The following is an 18,267-nucleotide window of genomic DNA, read 5'->3' on the forward strand; positions in this document are numbered from 1 at the left end:
CCTGTTATCTACTGTATTGGACACTGTAACTCTAGGCACTTTAGAACATGGGTTCTCCCTTGAGTTCTTTCTTGATCTATTAGTATTTCTCCCATGGAATATTCAGTTTGGTTTGCTTTTATGTTTATGTTTTGCTTAGTATATTAAGTCACTGATTTTTGAGAGCTATCTTGTGTCTTTTGTCTCCTTCTTCTGCTTCTTATGTTTATTGGTACCAGTTTGATTTACTTTCTTTCTCATGCCTTATATTCCTAAAATGAAGTCTTCAGGATCAGAAGCTCTACTGTACTATAAAGATTATTGAAAGCATAATAATATATACTCATTATTTGAAATTCTTTATAAAATCACTTTTTTGTATGTCAGAGTTGTATTACTTTGATTTTCTGTTGACTTTTTAAAAAATACCTCTCCATTGACTTTTCTGAGCCCCCAAACAAAATTCTTAGTAATTAATTTAGTTAATACATTGAGTCATTTTGTAAATATTGTGAACCATGCATTCCAGAGAAATGAGGAATGATATAGGAGATAGACTGTGACTTATGATGTGAGTACATATTTCTACTTTATTTTGTCACTTGATGGTAATGGAGGTTATGCATCAAAATTCTTAGCATTGTTCCTATTACTGTATAAATGTTTTAAATTTAATTTCAAAAGGGACTTGTGATATAGAACTTAAAAAAAAAAAAGACAACCCAATTGAAAAAAAAAGACAAAGGATCAAAAGAGAATGGCCAACAACACTTGTAAATATGCTCAGTGTCATTAAAATTGTTATCAGAGAAATTCAAGTTAAAACCACAATGAGACAACATTGCATGTGGATTAGAATGGCTAAATTAAAGACAACACTGGCAAATGATAATTCCAAGTGTTCCTGAGGATATGGAGCAATTGGAACTCTTACATGTTGCAAGTAGAAATGAAAAATGACACAACCATCCTGGAAATCAGTTTGGCATTTTCTTATAAAGTCAACATACACTTACCATATGACTCGACATTCTTACTACCTGGAATTTATCCAAGAGAAATGAAACATGTGTACACAATTTTTTGTTGTTCATAGTGGCCTTGTTCATAATAATACTAAATGGGAAACAAGCTAAATATTAACTGGTGAATAAATTTTTAAAAATCATGCCACAATATAGATACACTACATCCATATGAAGGAAAATTATTCAGCAACAGAAAGGAATCAATACATGCTTACATGGTTGGAATCTCAAACCATCAAGCCAAGGGAAAAAAGCACTACATATGGTATGAGTCCATTTACATGAAACTTCTCTATCCTAATGATTCTCATATCCTTTCTGCTACCTATTTAATTTTAATACACTAATATCCTTGGTTGGTAGCTTATTATAGTGCTAGATGTTTCCAAATGTCCGATACTTGTCATACAATACTTAGAATATCATTTTTAGATTTTTAGAGTTAAACTGCATATGAATAGATGCTAATTTAAACCTTAAGTTTTTTGTTATTTGTAGGGAATAAAAATAGCTGTGAGAGTATAAATTGTTACAGTAAAGGCTCACATGTTTGCCAAAAAAAAAAAAGCCACTTAGGCTGGCTCAAGTAAAGATAGATGTGGGGTATCCAACATGAATACAAATACAGTTCGGTCTTATAGGCATTGAAAAATAGGAATAGAATCTGTTTTTTCTGTCCTTTTAGGGACCCATAATGCTTCTTAAATTCAGGTTCCCAGGTGGATGTCTACTTTTTGCTCCTGTTCCTTTTTTTTTTTTTTTTTTTTCATTTTTTTTTTATTGGTGTTCAATTTACTAACATACAGAATAACACCCAGTGCCCGTCACCCATTCACTCCCACCCCCCGCCCTTCTCCCCTTCCACCACCCCTAGTTCGTTTCCCAGAGTTAGCAGTCTTTACGTTCTGTCTCCCTTTCTGATATTTCCCACACATTTCTTCTCCCTTCCCTTATTTTCCCTTTCACTATTATTTATATTCCCCAAATGAATGAGAACATATAATGTTTGTCCTTCTCCGACTGACTTACTTCACTCAGCATAATACCCTCCAGTTCCATCCACGTTGAAGCAAATGGTGGGTATTTGTCATTTCTAATAGCTGAGTAATATTCCATTGTATACATAAACCACATCTTCTTTATCCATTCATCTTTCGTTGGACACCGAGGCTCCTTCCACAGTTTGGCTATCGTGGCCATTGCTGCTAGAAACATCGGGGTGCAGGTGTCCCGGCGTTTCATTGCATTTGTATCTTTGGGGTAAATCCCCAACAGTGCAATTGCTGGGTCGTAGGGCAGGTATATTTTTAACTGTTTGAGGAACCTCCACACAGTTTTCCAGAGTGGCTGCACCAGTTCACATTCCCACCAACAGTGTAAGAGGGTTCCCTTTTCTCCGCATCCTCTCCAACATTTGTTGTTTCCTGCCTTGTTAATTTTCCCCATTCTCACTGGTGTGAGGTGGTATCTCATTGTGGTTTTGATTTGTATTTCCCTGATGGCAAGTGATGCAGAGCATTTTCTCATATGCATGTTGGCCATGTCTATGTCTTCCTCTGTGAGATTTCTGTTCATGTCTTTTGCCCATTTCATGATTGGATTATTTGTTTCTTTGGTGTTGAGTTTAATAAGTTCTTTATAGATCTTGGAAACTAGCCCTTTATCTGATATGTCATTTGCAAATATCTTCTCCCATTCTGTAGGTTGTCTTTGAGTTTTGTTGACTGTATCCTTTGCTGTGCAAAAGCTTCTTATCTTGATGAAGTCCCAATAGTTCATTTTTGCTTTTGTTTCTTTTGCCTTCATGGATGTATCTTGCAAGAAGTTACTATGGCCGAGTTCAAAAAGGGTGTTGCCTGTGTTCTTCTCTAGGATTTTGATGGAATCTTGTCTCACATTTAGATCTTTCATCCATTTTGAGTTTATCTTTGTGTATGGTGAAAGAGAGTGGTCTAGTTTCATTCTTCTGCATGTGGATGTCCAATTTTCCCAGCACCATTTATTGAAGAGACTGTCTTTCTTCCAATGGATAGTCTTTCCTCCTTTATCGAATATTAGTTGCCCATAAAGTTCAGGGTCCACTTCTGGATTCTCTGTTCTGTTCCACTGATCTATGTGTCTGTTTTTGTGCCAGTACCACACTGTCTTGATGACCACAGCTTTGTAGTACAACCTGAAATCTGGCATTGTGATGCCCCCAGATATGGTTTTCTTTTTTAAAATTCCCCTGGCTATTCGGGGTCTTTTCTGATTCCACACAAATCTTAAAATAATTTGTTCTAACTCTCTGAAGAAAGTCCATGGTATTTTGATAGGGATTGCATTAAACGTGTATATTGCCCTGGGTAACATTGACATTTTCACAATATTAATTCTGCCAATCCATGAGCATGGAATATTTTTCCATCTCTTTGTGTCTTCCTCAATTTCTTTCAGAAGTGTTCTATAGTTTTGAGGGTATAGATCCTTTACATCTTTGGTGAGGTTTATTCCTAGGTATCTTATGCTTTTGGGTGCAATTGTAAATGGGATTGACTCCTTAATTTCTCTTTCTTCAGTCTCATTGTTAGTGTATAGAAATGCCACTGACTTCTGGGCATTGATTTTGTATCCTGCCACGCTACCAAATTGCTGTATGAGTTCTAGCAATCTTGGGGTGGAGACTTTTGGGTTTTCTATGTAGAGTATCATGTCATCGGCGAAGAGGGAGAGTTTGACTTCTTCTTTGCCAATTTGAATGCCTTTAATGTCTTTTTGTTGTCTGATTGCTGAGGCTAGGACTTCCAGTACTATGTTGAATAGCAGTGGTGAGAGTGGACATCCCTGTCTTGTTCCTGATCTTAGGGGAAAGGCTCCCAGTGCTTCCCCATTGAGAATGATATTTGCTGTGGGCTTTTCATAGATGGCTTTTAAGATGTCGAGGAATGTTCCCTCTATCCCTACACTCTGAAGAGTTTTGATCAGGAATGGATGCTGTATTTTGTCAAATGCTTTCTCTGCATCCAATGAGAGGATCATATGGTTCTTGGTTTTTCTCTTGCTGATATGATGAATCACATTGATTGTTTTACGGGTGTTGAACCAGCCTTGTGTCCCAGGGATAAATCCTCCTTGGTCATGGTGAATAATTTTCTTAATGTACTGTTGGATCCTATTGGCCAGTATCTTGTTGAGAATTTTTGCATCCATGTTCATCAGGGATATTGGTCTGTAATTCTCCTTTTTGGCGGGGTCTTTGTCTGGCTTTGGAATTAAGGTGATGCTGGCTTCATAGAACGAATTTGGAAGTACTCCATCTCTTTCTATCTTTCCAAACAGCTTTAGGAGAATAGGTATGATTTCTTCTTTAAACGTTTGATAAAATTCTCCTGGGAAGCCATCTGGCCCTGGACTCTTGTGTCTTGGGAGGTTTTTGATGAATGCTTCAATTTCCTCCCTGGTTATTGGCCTGTTCAGGTTTTCTATTTCTTCCTGTTCCAGTTTTGGTAGTTTGTGGCTTTCCAGGAATGCATCCATTTCTTCTAGATTGCCTAATTTATTGGCGTATAGCTGTTCATAATATGTTTTTAAAATCGTTTGTATTTCCTTGGTGTTGGTAGTGATCTCTCCTTTCTCATTCATGATTTTATTAATTTGAGTCTTCTCTCTCTTCTTTTTAATAAGGCTGGCTAATGGTTTATCTATCTTATTAATTCTTTCAAAGAACCAACTCCTGGTTCTGTTGATCTGTTCCACAGTGCTTCTGGTCTCGATTTCGTTGAGTTCTGCTCGAATCTTTATTAACTCCCTTCTTCTCTTGGGTGTAGGATCTATTTGCTGTTTTTTCTCTAGCTCCTTTATGTGTAAGGTTAGCTTTTGTATTTGAGTTCTTTCCAGTTTTTGAATGGATGCTTGTATTGCGATGTATTTCCCCCTTAGGACTGCTTTTGCTGCATCCCAAAGATTTTGAACGGTTGTATCTTCATTCTCATTACTTTCCATGAATCTTTTTAATTCTTCCTTAATTTCCTGGTTGACCCTTTTATCTTTTAGCAGGATGGTCCTTAACCTCCATGTGTTTGAGGTCCTTCCAAACTTCTTGTTGTGATTTAGTTCTAATTTCAAGGCATTATGGTCCGAGAATATGCAGGGGACAATCCCAATCTTTTGGTATCGGTTCAGACCCGATTTGTGACCCAATATGTGGTCTATTCTGGAGAAAGTTCCATGTGCGCTTGAGAAGAATGTGTATTCAGTTGAGTTTGGATGTAAAGTTCTGTAGATATCTGTGAAATCCATCTGGTCCAGTGTATCATTTAAAGCTCTCGTTTCTTTGGAGATGTTTTGCTTAGAAGACCTATCGAGTATAGAAAGAGCTAGATTGAAGTCACCAAGTATAAGTGTATTATTATCTAAGTATTTCTTCACTTTGGTTAATAATTGATTTATATATTTGGCAGCTCCCACATTCGGAGCATATATATTGAGGATTGTTAAGTCCTCTTGTTGAATAGATCCTTTAAGTATGATATAGTGTCCCTCTTCATCTCTCACTACAGTCTTTGGGGTAAATTTTAGTTTATCTGATATAAGGATGGCTACCCCTGCTTTCTTTTGAGGACCATTCGAATGGTAAATGGTTCTCCAACCTTTTATTTTCAGGCTGTAGGTGTCCTTCTGTCTAAAATGAGTCTCTTGTAGACAGCAAATAGATGGGTCCTGCTTTTTTATCCAGTCTGAAACCCTGCGCCTTTTGATGGGGTCATTAAGCCCGTTCACATTCAGAGTTACTATTGAGAGATATGAGTTTAGTGTCATCATGATATCTATTCAGTCTTTGTTTTTGTGGACTGTTCCACTGAACTTCTTCTTAAAGGGGAATTTTAAGAGGCCCCCTTAAAATTTCTTGCAGAGCTGGTTTGGAGGTCACATATTCTTTTAGTTGCTGCCTGTCTTGGAAGCTCTTTATCTCTCCTTCCATTTTGAATGAGAGCCTTGCTGGATAAAGTATTCTTGGTTGCATGTTCTTCTCATTTAGGACCCTGAATATATCCTGCCAGCCCTTTCTGGCCTGCCAGGTCTCTGTGGAGAGGTCTGCTGTTACCCTAATACTCCTCCCCATAAAAGTCAGGGATTTCTTGTCTCTTGCTGCTTTAAGGATCTTCTCTTTATCTTTGGAATTTGCAAGCTTCACAATTAAATGTCGAGGTGTTGAACGGTTTTTATTGATTTTAGGGGGGGATCTCTCTATTTCCTGGATCTGAATGCCTGTTTCCCTTCTCAGATTAGGAAAGTTTTCAGCTAGAATTTGTTCAAATACATATTCTGGCCCTCTGTCCCTTTCGGCGCCCTCGGGAACCCCAATTAAACGTAGGTTTTTCTTCCTCAGGCTGTCGTTTATTTCCCTTAATCTATCTTCATGGTCTTTTAATTGTTTGTCTCTTTTTTCCTCAGTTTCCCTCTTTGCTATCAACTTGTCTTCTAGGTCACTCACTCGTTCTTCCACCTCGTTAACCCTCGTCGTTAGGACTTCTAGTTTGGATTGCATCTCATTCAATTGATTTTTAATTTCTGCCTGATTAGCTCTAAATTCTGCAGTCATGAAGTCTCTTGAGTCCTTTATACTTTTTTCTAGAGCCACCAGTAGCTGTATAATAGTGCTTCTGAATTGGCTTTCTGACATTGAATTGTAATCCAGATTTTGTAACTCTGTGGGAGAGAGGACTGTTTCTGATTCTTTCTTTTGAGGTGAGGTTTTCCTTCTAGTCATTTTGCTCAGTGCAGAGTGGCCAAAAGCAAGTTGTATTGGGAAAAAGAGAAAAAGAGAGGAGAGAAAGAAGGAAAGAAAAGAGAAAGAGAAAAAAAAAGGGAAGAAAAAGAAAAAAAAAACGAAAAAAAAAAAAAAGAAGAAAAAGAGAAAGAAAAAGAAAGGAGAAAAAAAGGGGGTGGGGGAAGGAAACAAATCAAAAAGCAAAACAAAACAAAAACAAAAACAAAAACAAACAAAAAAAGAACCACCGGGGAGTATCTTCTGATTCTGTGTACTTTAAGTCCCTTGGCTTCTCCTGGAAGTTGTCCGTCTAGCTGGTGTTCTGGGGGAGGGGCCTTTTGTGCTGATTTTCAGGTGTTAGCAGTTGGGGGAGCTGCTGTGCCCCTGCCTGGTGCAGGGCTCGGTGGGGGTTGTTTACCCCGTGAGGCCGCAGGAGGAACAGCCCCAGTGGCGGGGCAGCTCTGGAAACCTGGATTCAGCTCCGGCAGGAACTACAGAGCTCTCCGTCTGCAGGGCCTGGAGGCTCTGGGCGGGGCCGCTGATCTGCTCAGCTCGGGGCAGGAGCGTCCTTGCTGTCCTGGGCCCTCCCGGCCTCTGCCTGTCCCGGGGGAGGCTGGATCCTGGGCTGTGTCCCGGCGCCCTGTGCTCCGGGGCCTGCGCTGTTGGATTCGCGCTCCCGGGCCGCGCAGCCCCCTCCGCGGAGCCGCCGCCCGAGCCCCTTCAGCTGCTCCGGGTCCCGCCGGGTCCCGCCGTGCGCGCTGCAGCCCTTAGGGAGCTCGGCGCACTCTCCTGGGCGCGCAGTTGCTGTTACTCTCCCCGGGAGCCCGAGGGCATCCCCGCCCTCCTGGGTGCTGCTCCAACTCCCCGCGAGCCCCTTTCCCCCGGGAGCTCCTGCGTCTCCGGGACGGGGCTCTCCTGTCCTGGGGACACTCGCCCCGGCCTCAGCCCGGCTCCTCGCGGGGCCCCTCCCCCTTGGAGGCCTTTGTTCCTTTATTTCTTTTTCCCCGTCTTCCTACCTTGATAGAAGCGCGAACTCTTCTCACTGTAGCATTCCAGCTGGTCTCTCTTTAAATCTCAGGCCGAATTCATAGATTTTCAGGATAATTTGAAGGTTTTCTAGGTAGTTTGGTGGAGACAGGTGATTTGGAGACCCTACTCTTCCGCCATCTTGCTCTATCTCCCGCTCCTGTTCCTTTTACAGACCAGCTTCCTTTACCTATCGCTTTGCCCAAATTTACAAGACCTCCACCCTAAGCATTATCTTTGTGTCTCACTCTTGGGTCTAACTTAGAGGAGAGCATTTGATTATGATTAAGCCAGTGGATTAATTAGTTTTGAATTGGCCACCCATATCTCATCCAATTGTTCCGGATTAGGGCATAATGTTAATTCATACAAACAAGTCTGTCTAGATTTTTTCATTGCCTTCAGTTCTAGTGTAATCTTTATTTTTGAAAGACTGTGATTTTTTTCTGTTATTCCAGCTGAGGAGTACGTGCCATCTTCTTGAGACTTGATCTGTTGTTTTTTTTTTTTCTTTTCTCTTTTCTTTTCTTCTTGTAAGTAGGCTCCACATCCAGCATGGAGCCCAACATAGGGTTTGAACTCATGGCCCTGCATTTTTTGCTTTTCTTTTTGAATTTAACTTTTGAACTTTCATACAAATATTTGAAGCTATAATTTTATACATAAGCATCCTTTGTACACATTTCTACTAAATTTTAATTTTTGAACTAAAATTGATCTTTTTTTTTTACATTAACCCAAGTTTATGTTGGTAAGTCATTATTAAGTGATTAGTATGGAGGAAATGTGCCTGTTACTTGTGTAATCATGAATCAATGTATTTTTTCCCCCAAATCAACTTAACAGGTTTATTGTTTAGACGTCAGACATTTTGTGCTTTAAAGTTATGTTACTTTCTGAAATTAATTCTTTTGGGAAATCCAAAAATGATTATTTTGTTTCTCAGTTGAGACAGATATATGCTACTGACTGTAAGACACCTACTATTAAATAAAATACTCATATTTGGATGACTATGTTATTAGATGGGTGAGTACCCTACTTAAATTTTCTATTGGCACTTTACATTAAGACAACCATCACCAAAATTAGCTCTTCAAAAAGGTGGCTGGCAAATATATATTATTTACTCTATGAATATGAATGATGTAGTATAGTTCTGAATTCTGGAATTTAAAAAATGTCACTCACATATTGTTTTGGAGGAAAGCATATATATTCATTTTTTCCTCAGGTTATATTTCAGCTTTGCAAAAGCAGTACATGGATAAATACAGAAAGTTAAAGTTAAAAAAATTTTAAAAAATAAGAAATTAAAAATATCATATTTCTACCACCCAGAGATGACACCATTAATACTGTAGTATATGTTTGAGATGTTTTTCTGTATGTATATATGTACACATGTATTTCTTTACTAAAACTGTATCCTACTATTGTACGTGTTATTTTAGTATATGCTTTTTTCAATTAAGAGTTTTGGCTTTTCCATGTTAGCAGTTTTTTATCTTATCTAATACCCAGTACATGCTCCCATTTTTCAGCTTTCTGAAAAATACTATTTACAGTTGATCTGTCCAGACTGGGTCCAATCCAAGATGACTCATTGCATTTAATAATTATTTCCCCTTATGTCTTTAATTTAACTTAGTTCTCCCTGGCCACTCATACCTTTTTCATGGCACAGATTTTTGATTAGGCCTTGCCTTCTACTCTGCATATTTGATTTTGAGCGTAACAGGAGGGCATGTCTGATTGCTTCCTGTTGGTGCCATTTAGCTTTTTTCACCATATCTTGTATCATTTTTCTCTCAGCTCTCTATATTTTAAATAAGTGTATAATTTTAAGTATAGCTAAATTAATCTTTCAACCAGATCAGTATGGTAACTATAAATATTGAATGATTTTAATTCTTGTCTTCCTTTTTGCTCAAAGACTGGGAAAGAAAGATGAGTTTTCATGAATTATCTATGTATAAATTTCCTAGTTTAGAATACATTAATAAAAAGGAAATACAGATTCATTTATATCCACAAATGCTATTATCTTTAGTCTTTGGTAATCTTTTTTTTTTTAATTTTACTTATTTATTCATGAGAGAGACAGAGAGAGAGAGAGGCAGAGACACAGGCAGAGGAAGAAGCAGGCTCCATGCAGGGAGCCTGAAGTGGGACTTGAGCCTGGGTCTCCAGGATCATGCCCTGGGCTAAAGGCTGTGCTAAACTGCTGAGCCACCTGGGCTGCCCTAGTCTTTGGTAATCTACTTGAGTGTAAATTCAAGTTACTTCTAGAGTTTTCTTTATAAATATTTAACAAAACATTTAAATTAATATTTTCTTTAAAAATGATGTAAACTAGGTACAATGCTCAATTGTTTGCTTTCTTTACCTCATAATAATGTAACTGTAATTGATCAAAACAGAAAGTTTTAATTAAAGAATCAAGTCTTAAAATTCACATTACCACATTTTTTCAGTTTTAGGAAGTGCATAATATTGCTTAGTGCAACATGTTTTAATTATTATTTTCTGGTACATCGATTATTATAGTTGACATACAGGTTACATTAGTTTAAGGTGTACATTATTTTTGGTGATTTTACAAGTCCTTACATTTGTGCTGTGCTCCCTGCAAGTGTAGCTATTATCAGTCACCATACAATGATGCTATTACAGTACCACTGACTATATTTCCTATCCTGTACCTGTTATCCCTGTGACTTATTCATTGCATAACTAGAAGCCTGTATCTTCTATTCCCCTTCATTTTCCCATCCCCCCAGCACCCTCCCCTCTGGCAGCCTGTTCTCTGCTTATGGTTCTCTTTCTGCTTTTTTGCTCGTTTTTTCAATTGTTTCGTTTTTTAGATTCCACATCTAAAAGTGAAATCGTAATGGTATTTGCCTTTCCCTATCTTATTTCACTTGGCATAATATACTCTAGGGCCATCCATGTTATTGCAGATGGCAAGATCTCATCCTTTTTATGGCTGAGTAATATTCCTCTGTGTGTATGTGTGTGTGTGTGTGTGTGTGTGTGTGTGTGTAAGAAATATATTACATCCTCTTTAGTTTTCATTTGTCGATGGACACTTAGGTTGCTTCCATATTCTGGCTACTATAAAGCTGCAGTAAACATAGGAATACATATATCTTTTCAATTTAGTGTTTGGTTTCTTTGGGTAAATACCCAGAAGTGGAATTACTGCACATATTGTATTTCTATTAAGTTTTTGAGGACTGTCCATACTGATTTCCACGATTTCCACAGTGGCTGCATCTATTTACGTTCCTGCTGATAGTGCATGAGGGTTTCTTTTATTCTGCATCCTCACCAACACTTATTATTTCTTGTCTTTTTCATTCTGGCCATTCAGAAAGGTGTTAAGGTGATATGTCATTGTGGTTTTGATTTGCATTTCTCTGATGGTTAGTGATGTTGAGTCTTTTCACATGTGTCTTGGCCATCTGTATGTCTCCTTTGGAAAAATGTTTATTTCTTAACCAGATTATTTGGGTTTTGTGGTGTGTAATTATGTAAGTTCTTTATATGTTTTGGATATTAAAAGCTTTTTATTTTGGAGTAGTCCCAATAGTTTATTTTTGCTTTTGTTTCTCTTGCTGGTGGAGATCTATCTAGAAATATGTTGCAATGGCCCTTGTCAAAGACATTATTGCCTATGTTTTCTTCTAGGATTGTTGTATGTATCTTCTTCTAAGAGTTTTATGTTTTAATGATTATTTAAGAAAACTAATTCCTGAAAGATTTGACATTTTTGGCATAATATGTATTTGGATTCTACTACTTCTCATTTTTCTCTGTAATTGGGAAAGTGCTGATAGGTTGTGTCACACTAGATCTTAGGATGCAGATGTCCATCTACAAACTACTAAAAGATAGAAATATGAATAGATGTATCTAAAAACATACAAAGTATGAATCTTGAAGCTTCTGTGAAAATCTCATTAGTGATTTTACAGTTGTGGAGTTAGACTTTATGGGGAAAAACAAGTTTGGGCAGCTAAAATTGCAAACACAAGTCCTTTTATAGTTTTATGAGTTTTAACCCAAAATAATAAAGAAGACTCTAGACAAGTAATTTATGAAAATTTTACAAATTTCCGATTAGGTGAGCACCATTCGGTTAATTTCTGTTTATTTTACTTGTTTATTTGTTTACTTTATTTCTGGTTACTAAAAACATTTGAAAACTCCCTCCCCCAAAGTTTCGGTGGAGTGGTCATATTCATTTTTGCGTCAAACTGAGTGGTTTATGTCTTCTCCTTAGTTCAGATGGATGAGCTTTTAACTGTTTACTTAAGTACAAATTTTTATTCATACTCATGATTTAAATGAATTACCCATATTTCTTAGTAATGGGCCAAATTGCTCTCATCTACTTTGGTTATTGGCCCCCAACCATCCTTAAAAATATGCTATTGTTTTAGGAAGTAAGGGATGAAAGGGGCACCTGTACTATAGCAACTGTGATGGGAGGTTGCCTAGTTTACCAGAAATTCTTGGGATTTCATAGTCCTTCCACCAAAGTCCAAGCATTATTTATTTGTATTTGAATATTCTTAGTAGTATAGGCCAGCCTCAAGTTAGAGCACTGACTGTTTTAGAGGAAATTAATCTTAGTGCAGGGCATGATGAACAGTGATAAAGAATATGGAATGTGGAGTCAGACGGGCCAGAGACGCTTCTGGAAGCACCAGCGCTATGGCTGCCCAGGGAGAGCCCCAAGTCCAGTTCAAGCTGGTGCTGGTTGGCGACGGCGGCACCAGCAAGACCACGTTCGTGAAGCGTCACCTGACGGGTGAATTCGAGAAGAAGTATGTAGCCACTCTGGGCATGGATGTCCACCCCCTCATGTTCCACACCAACAGGGGCCCCATCAAGTTTAACGTGTGGGACACTGCTGGCCAGGAGAAGTTCGGTGGGCTCCAGGACGGCTACTACATCCAAGCCCAGTGTACCATTATAATGTTCGACGTAATGTCAAGGGTTACTTACAAGAATGTGCCTAACTGGCATAGAGATCTGGTACGAGTGTGTGAGAACATCCCCATTGTGCTGTGTGGCAATAAAGTGGATATTAAGGACAAAAAAGTTAAGGCAAAATCTATTGTCTTCCACCGAAAGAAGAACCTTCAGTACTATGACATTTCTGCCAAAAGTAACTACAATTTTGAGAAGCCGTTCCTGTGGCTTGCTAGAAAACTAATTGGAGACCCTAACCTGGAGCCTGTCGCCATGCCTGCTCTTTCCCCCCCAGAGTTGGTCATGGATCCAGCTCTGGCAGCACAGTACGAGCACGATCTAGAGGTTGCTCAGACGACCACGCTCCCGGATGAGGATGATGACCTGTGAGAATTGCAGCTGGAGGCCAGCGTCAGAAGTCTAGTATTATAGGCAACTGTCCTGTGATGTCAGTGGTGCAGTGTGTTTGCCACTTTTATTATATAGCTGAGCAGAACATGTGCTTAATCTTTGGGATGCTGAAGGAGATGAATGGGCTTCGGAGTGAATGTGGCAGTTTAAACAGTACCTTCATTTTTCTGGACCTGCATACTTAGCTGTTTTGGAACGCAGTTGTTTCCTTCCTGAGTTTCAGATAATGAGACTGCTACAGTCCCATCACAATATCCAGTGGTGAAATCTCGTTTGTCACTGTCATTCCCATTCCTTTTCATTTAGAATCAGAATAAAGTTGTATTTCAAATTAAAAAAAAATATGGAATGTGTTGGAGGGAAAGACGGTAATACAAGTTAACCTCCAGATGGGCAGAGCTCAGAAAATACTCATTTCAGTTACATTTTGGAAACATCCATCTTCTAATCCTTCTAAATGCTAACTTGGAAACTATTGGTTTGGAAGGTATTTTTTTCATGAGAAAGTGTGGACATTATACAACTTAATGGTTTTCTATAAAATAACACATTTTTACCTATGATCCTAGCAAGTAAGAAGCCTGAAAATGATTGTCTCCTTCCAGATCTAATCTTTATTCCACCATGCACACCCCTGGGTCTCCTAAAGGTTCACTCCACCCTATAAATTCTCAGTGTTGATTTAAAAATACAAAGGAAAGAAAAAGGCAGGGATTCAATTTAAGGGAATATGGGAATAGAGGAGCTGATCGGAAGGAAAGCTGAAAAAGCCAGGTATTAATCCAGTGTTTACACAGTAATGAGAGTGATTTCTTTATGTGGTTAGTAAATTTTCTATGATGGAGATTTCTGAAAAGAAAGTTCTGAAATTATTTGAAAGTGGCAACAGAAATTAAGTATTAAGCTTTTCAAGGAGACAGTTTTGAAGAACAGCATAGTTTTGGTATAAGTGTTGACATGCTTATTTAGAAAAGAATTAGTCTTGGTACAGATCATATTAAATGGTTTAAAATAGCCGGTGAGTAGAACAGCTGTTGGACGCAATTCATGATTCCATGATGAAGTACAGAACTCTTGGTCTAGTTTTCAGGATCAAGTTGAGTTTTCTGTGCCTTTGACTTCTGTCACCTTCTACGTCAAACGCTTTGGGACTTGTTGAAGTCTCAGAAATAACAGTGTAGAAGAATTAGGGATGACTAGTTTAATAAAAGTAAGAATGGGCTCATGCATTTTAAGGTCAGGTATTACACATTCTGTAGCATCTGAAACAAAATTGAAGTGTCTAGTGTTTATGAGATGGCAGCTTAAAAGAACAGACTTTACTGCTTCTGCGATAGTAATTATACAGCAACAATCTGGCTTGCTGGAAAAATGAAAGGGAAGACTAGCTGAGTAGACCTAAGTCCATTTCATTTACATGTAAGATATTCCTGCCATAGATAGATCATGGTATAAATTGAGTGGAAATGGACACTGCCTGTATTTCCAGAAGCTCATGGTTATATTATTTTATAAACCATGTAATCCTTTTTTTGAAGGTACTTTTTTTAATAACCTAAGTAACAATAGGCCCTAGTTTCCTTATTATTAAGAATTTCAAAGGATAACAAAGACAAAGCAAATCAAGACTTCAAGTTAAAAAAAAAAAGACTACAAGTATAGCCAACTATAGCTAGGGCTATTGTATAAATAATCAGTTGAAATAAACTGCTCAAAAAGCTAAAGGGTTGATTTTTTTTTTTTTTTTTAAAGAGTAGACTTGGGTTGAAGCCATCAGTGGTATGAAAAAATTAGAATGAAATTCTCATAATGTACACCAAGAGTAAAAGCCTAAATAATCATTAGAAAGCTTTTGCATTCATAGAAAGTTATTTCTTTAATAGTTTTGCCATGGATTTTGTTTATCTTTTATCAAGATCTGTTTTCAATCTTTTATCCTTTTCATTCTAACTTCTGTCTTGTAATATTCAAAAGTTGTTATTAAAATTAATGAGAATTTTCTCTATTAAAATCACTACAGACTGTTTCTGGGAATATTTTAATTTTATTTACTTATTTATTTCTGGTAATATTTTTTATTTCTGGGAATAAAGTATACTTGTAATATAATCACAGCTTTTTAGTAAATGAATTTATTCCCTTCCTTATAGGGAAATATCCTTGGTTTTATACTTTTCAAAAGTATAGTATTATGTATTATTTCACACATATTCTTAGCAAGTGTTTACCTCAACCTGTTCCTTTTTTAAATACACAGGTATGTTCATGCATTACTACCTGATATTCCAAACATAATCACCTTTACAAGTACACATTTATCCTTTAGTATAAAAAGAATAGTTCCTTTAATTGCTGAATTTCACCGAATACTCGGTGAACATCTTTTCCCCCCAAATGTTTTTGAACTGATCATTTATCATAATAGTCTACATGTGTTTTTAATTCCAGTTATATTTATTTTGTTTACTCCTTCAGTAAATATTTTGGAATGTCTTCTTTTTGTTCCTTTCTACAGAAAAGTTAAGAATCTTTATATCTTACACTTTTCTTTAGTTTTTCATGGTAGTATGAGAATTGAGAAGTATAAAGACATTTAAACTTCAATGTTGCATTATTTTATTTAGAGTGTTTGCTTAGTGTATAAACTCCAGGTTCTCTTCTGTGTTTGCTATAAGTTAACCTAGTTGTCTAATAGAATTATCTGTGAAGGATAAGGTTATAATCAAAGCAGATACCCAGTTATGATAATAAGATGGAGATTAAAAGTTCTTAAAAGACTAAGTCCCATTGTTTTCTGATTTTCTTAGACTCTGTGATCAACTAGAATGAAAAGCTACAAGTCTATATAATATCAAGTATATTTTAAAATAACATGTGCTTTAAAAAGGTAAAAATCCCAATCTCAATAAATAGTCGATAAATATTTAATTGAATATCCACTATATTTCTAGATCTGTCTGAATGCCATCGGACATTCAAAGACTATTAAATGTTTTTTTGCCTTTAAGGACATTATGGTCCTTTCTGAAGAGACGAGATTAATAGCTGTGAAAGAATTAGAATTTATGAGTTTTAGAGTAAGTGACATGAGGTTCATGAGAGTGGTAAAAATGGAAGGATTTGAAGCTATTGCTCATGTGATTTTGATTTGAGCTTACACATCAAAGGAAATGATGTAAGATCTGTTCTATTTATTTTAGATAATAGATTGAATTACTTTTCTGGGACTGTTCATAGATTTTACACTAGTCTTAGAATTTTAAAATCCTAAGAGAATAATACTTGGTTAAATATTATTTAAATATTATTTAAATATTAAATAATACTTGGTTAAAATTATATTGTTAAATGCTCTCGTAAGAATGTTTTATAGAAAGGTATGCCCCTGGGACGCCTGGGTGTCTCATCGGTTGAGCGTCTCTGACGCCTCTGGCTTGGGGCATGGTCCTAGGGTCTAGGATCGAGTCCTGCATTGGGCTGTCTGTGAGGAGCCTGCTTCTCCCTCTCCTTTGTCTCTGCCTCTCTCTCTGTATGTCTCTCATGAATAAGTTTTTTAAAAAAAGGGATGTCCATATCAAAATAGTTTGTTATTTTGTTTTAAAAAATGTTTTATTATCTTTCTATGTGTGTGTGTGCTTCTGTACCTTTGCTCATGCTGTGCCCTCTGTTCATAATGCCATTCTCTGACACCTTAGGCTTAGCAGTTTCTCAACACCCACATCCTATTCCACATTCTAGTGACAACCACAGATCAGTTGTCATGTCATCTGTGAACATGATCTCCAATTTCAGTCTTTATTTTTTTCTGTAAGATTTTGTTCATCCTGCCAATCATGTTTGGTTATTTACTCATGTGACTCTCCTCTTTCACATATGTGCTTTTCTTGAGGATAGATATTATTTATGTATGTATTTGGAGTACCTTGCATAATACTGACCACATGGTAGATAGATGTTTAATAAATTATTGAATTACCTAAATTCTTAATAGTCAGAGCTGGAGTTTGGTTTTTGACATTTCTGGAAGATTAGGCTACTAGATGGTTATCACTTTTATGGATTTATCTATGTTGAGAGCTACAAATTTTCATCTTTCTGTATTTTCAGTAATCAGGGCCAATGGTGATTCATCTAACAACATGAATTTATATGTCAGTTGATAAGACTAAATTCATCAGTTTGCTGAAATAATAAGTTTCAAACAGATTTCTTTTTACAGATAATTTTTATATATATGCATATACTTTTTTTTTTACCAATTCTAATTTAGGTATAATTTATTATATCATTTATTTAGCAAATGTTTATTGCATGTCTACTAAGCTCCAGTCTTTGGAAATATAGTGGTGAGCAGAGCACATATAAGTCCATGGAGCTGATTAAAAAGTGAAAAGAATTAACGAAGTAAAGTATGATTATGCTGAATAATTAAAAATTTTAAGCATCTTGGGTGATATCATTAAATTTAATTTAGATAATCACATTTTATATCTAATGTATTTACAAAGCTATAAGCAGGTTTAGAATCCTTATGCTTTAAAAAATATAGGTAAATTCAAATTTTCTATTCATTTTTATGATGATTACATCTATTACAGATATAATTATAGATTTCCATAAAATCAGTAATTAGCCTGTTGAATTTCAGGGGCTGGTTTGCCTAGTAATGACATACTATTTGCTTCATTTACTTTTGTGAATGAAGTAGCCAAGTCCTTCAGTTTCAGACAAATTTGCAAAATTAACTTCAGTAGATATGAAAACATATTACTGCTTTAAGTGTTATATTATTATATTTTTAAAGAAAGAAAACCCTATATATCTTAATTATGTAGTACGTACTTTTAATGTTTTGAGAGGAAGAATGCATTCTATATAGAAAACCGATGAAATGGAATCTTCTTGAATAGTGATTTAATTGGTTTAATTCAAAACAAAATCTTACCTGAGAGATAAAACAGTATCTCCTCTAATCCCAAAGTAACTGCTAATGGAAAATTTTTTTATGGTCCATCTTATAATTCATCGTCTGGTTTTCTTGCTATGGATATGCCTTCTGAATTATCTTCAGGTAGGTATTATATATGTTGT

The 18,267-nt window shown here is 36.6% G+C and overlaps 2 protein-coding genes across 11 annotated transcripts in view; both read left to right on the plus strand.

Moving 5' to 3' along the window:
- The window catches only part of TCF12 (transcription factor 12), a 373,993-nt gene that overhangs the window by 59,927 nt on the left and 295,799 nt on the right, over nt 1-18,267 (plus strand). The gene's annotated exons all lie outside the window — the stretch shown is intronic.
- LOC140622946 (GTP-binding nuclear protein Ran-like) lies at nt 8,296-13,518 on the plus strand. The gene has a single exon (XM_072808759.1). The coding sequence runs from the start codon at nt 12,454-12,456 to the stop codon at nt 13,153-13,155; it is 702 nt and encodes a 233-aa protein (XP_072664860.1). The 5' UTR covers nt 8,296-12,453; the 3' UTR covers nt 13,156-13,518.

This window comes from Canis lupus, chromosome 32, assembly GCF_048164855.1.
Source record: "Canis lupus baileyi chromosome 32, mCanLup2.hap1, whole genome shotgun sequence".
Lineage (NCBI taxonomy): Eukaryota > Metazoa > Chordata > Mammalia > Carnivora > Canidae > Canis > Canis lupus.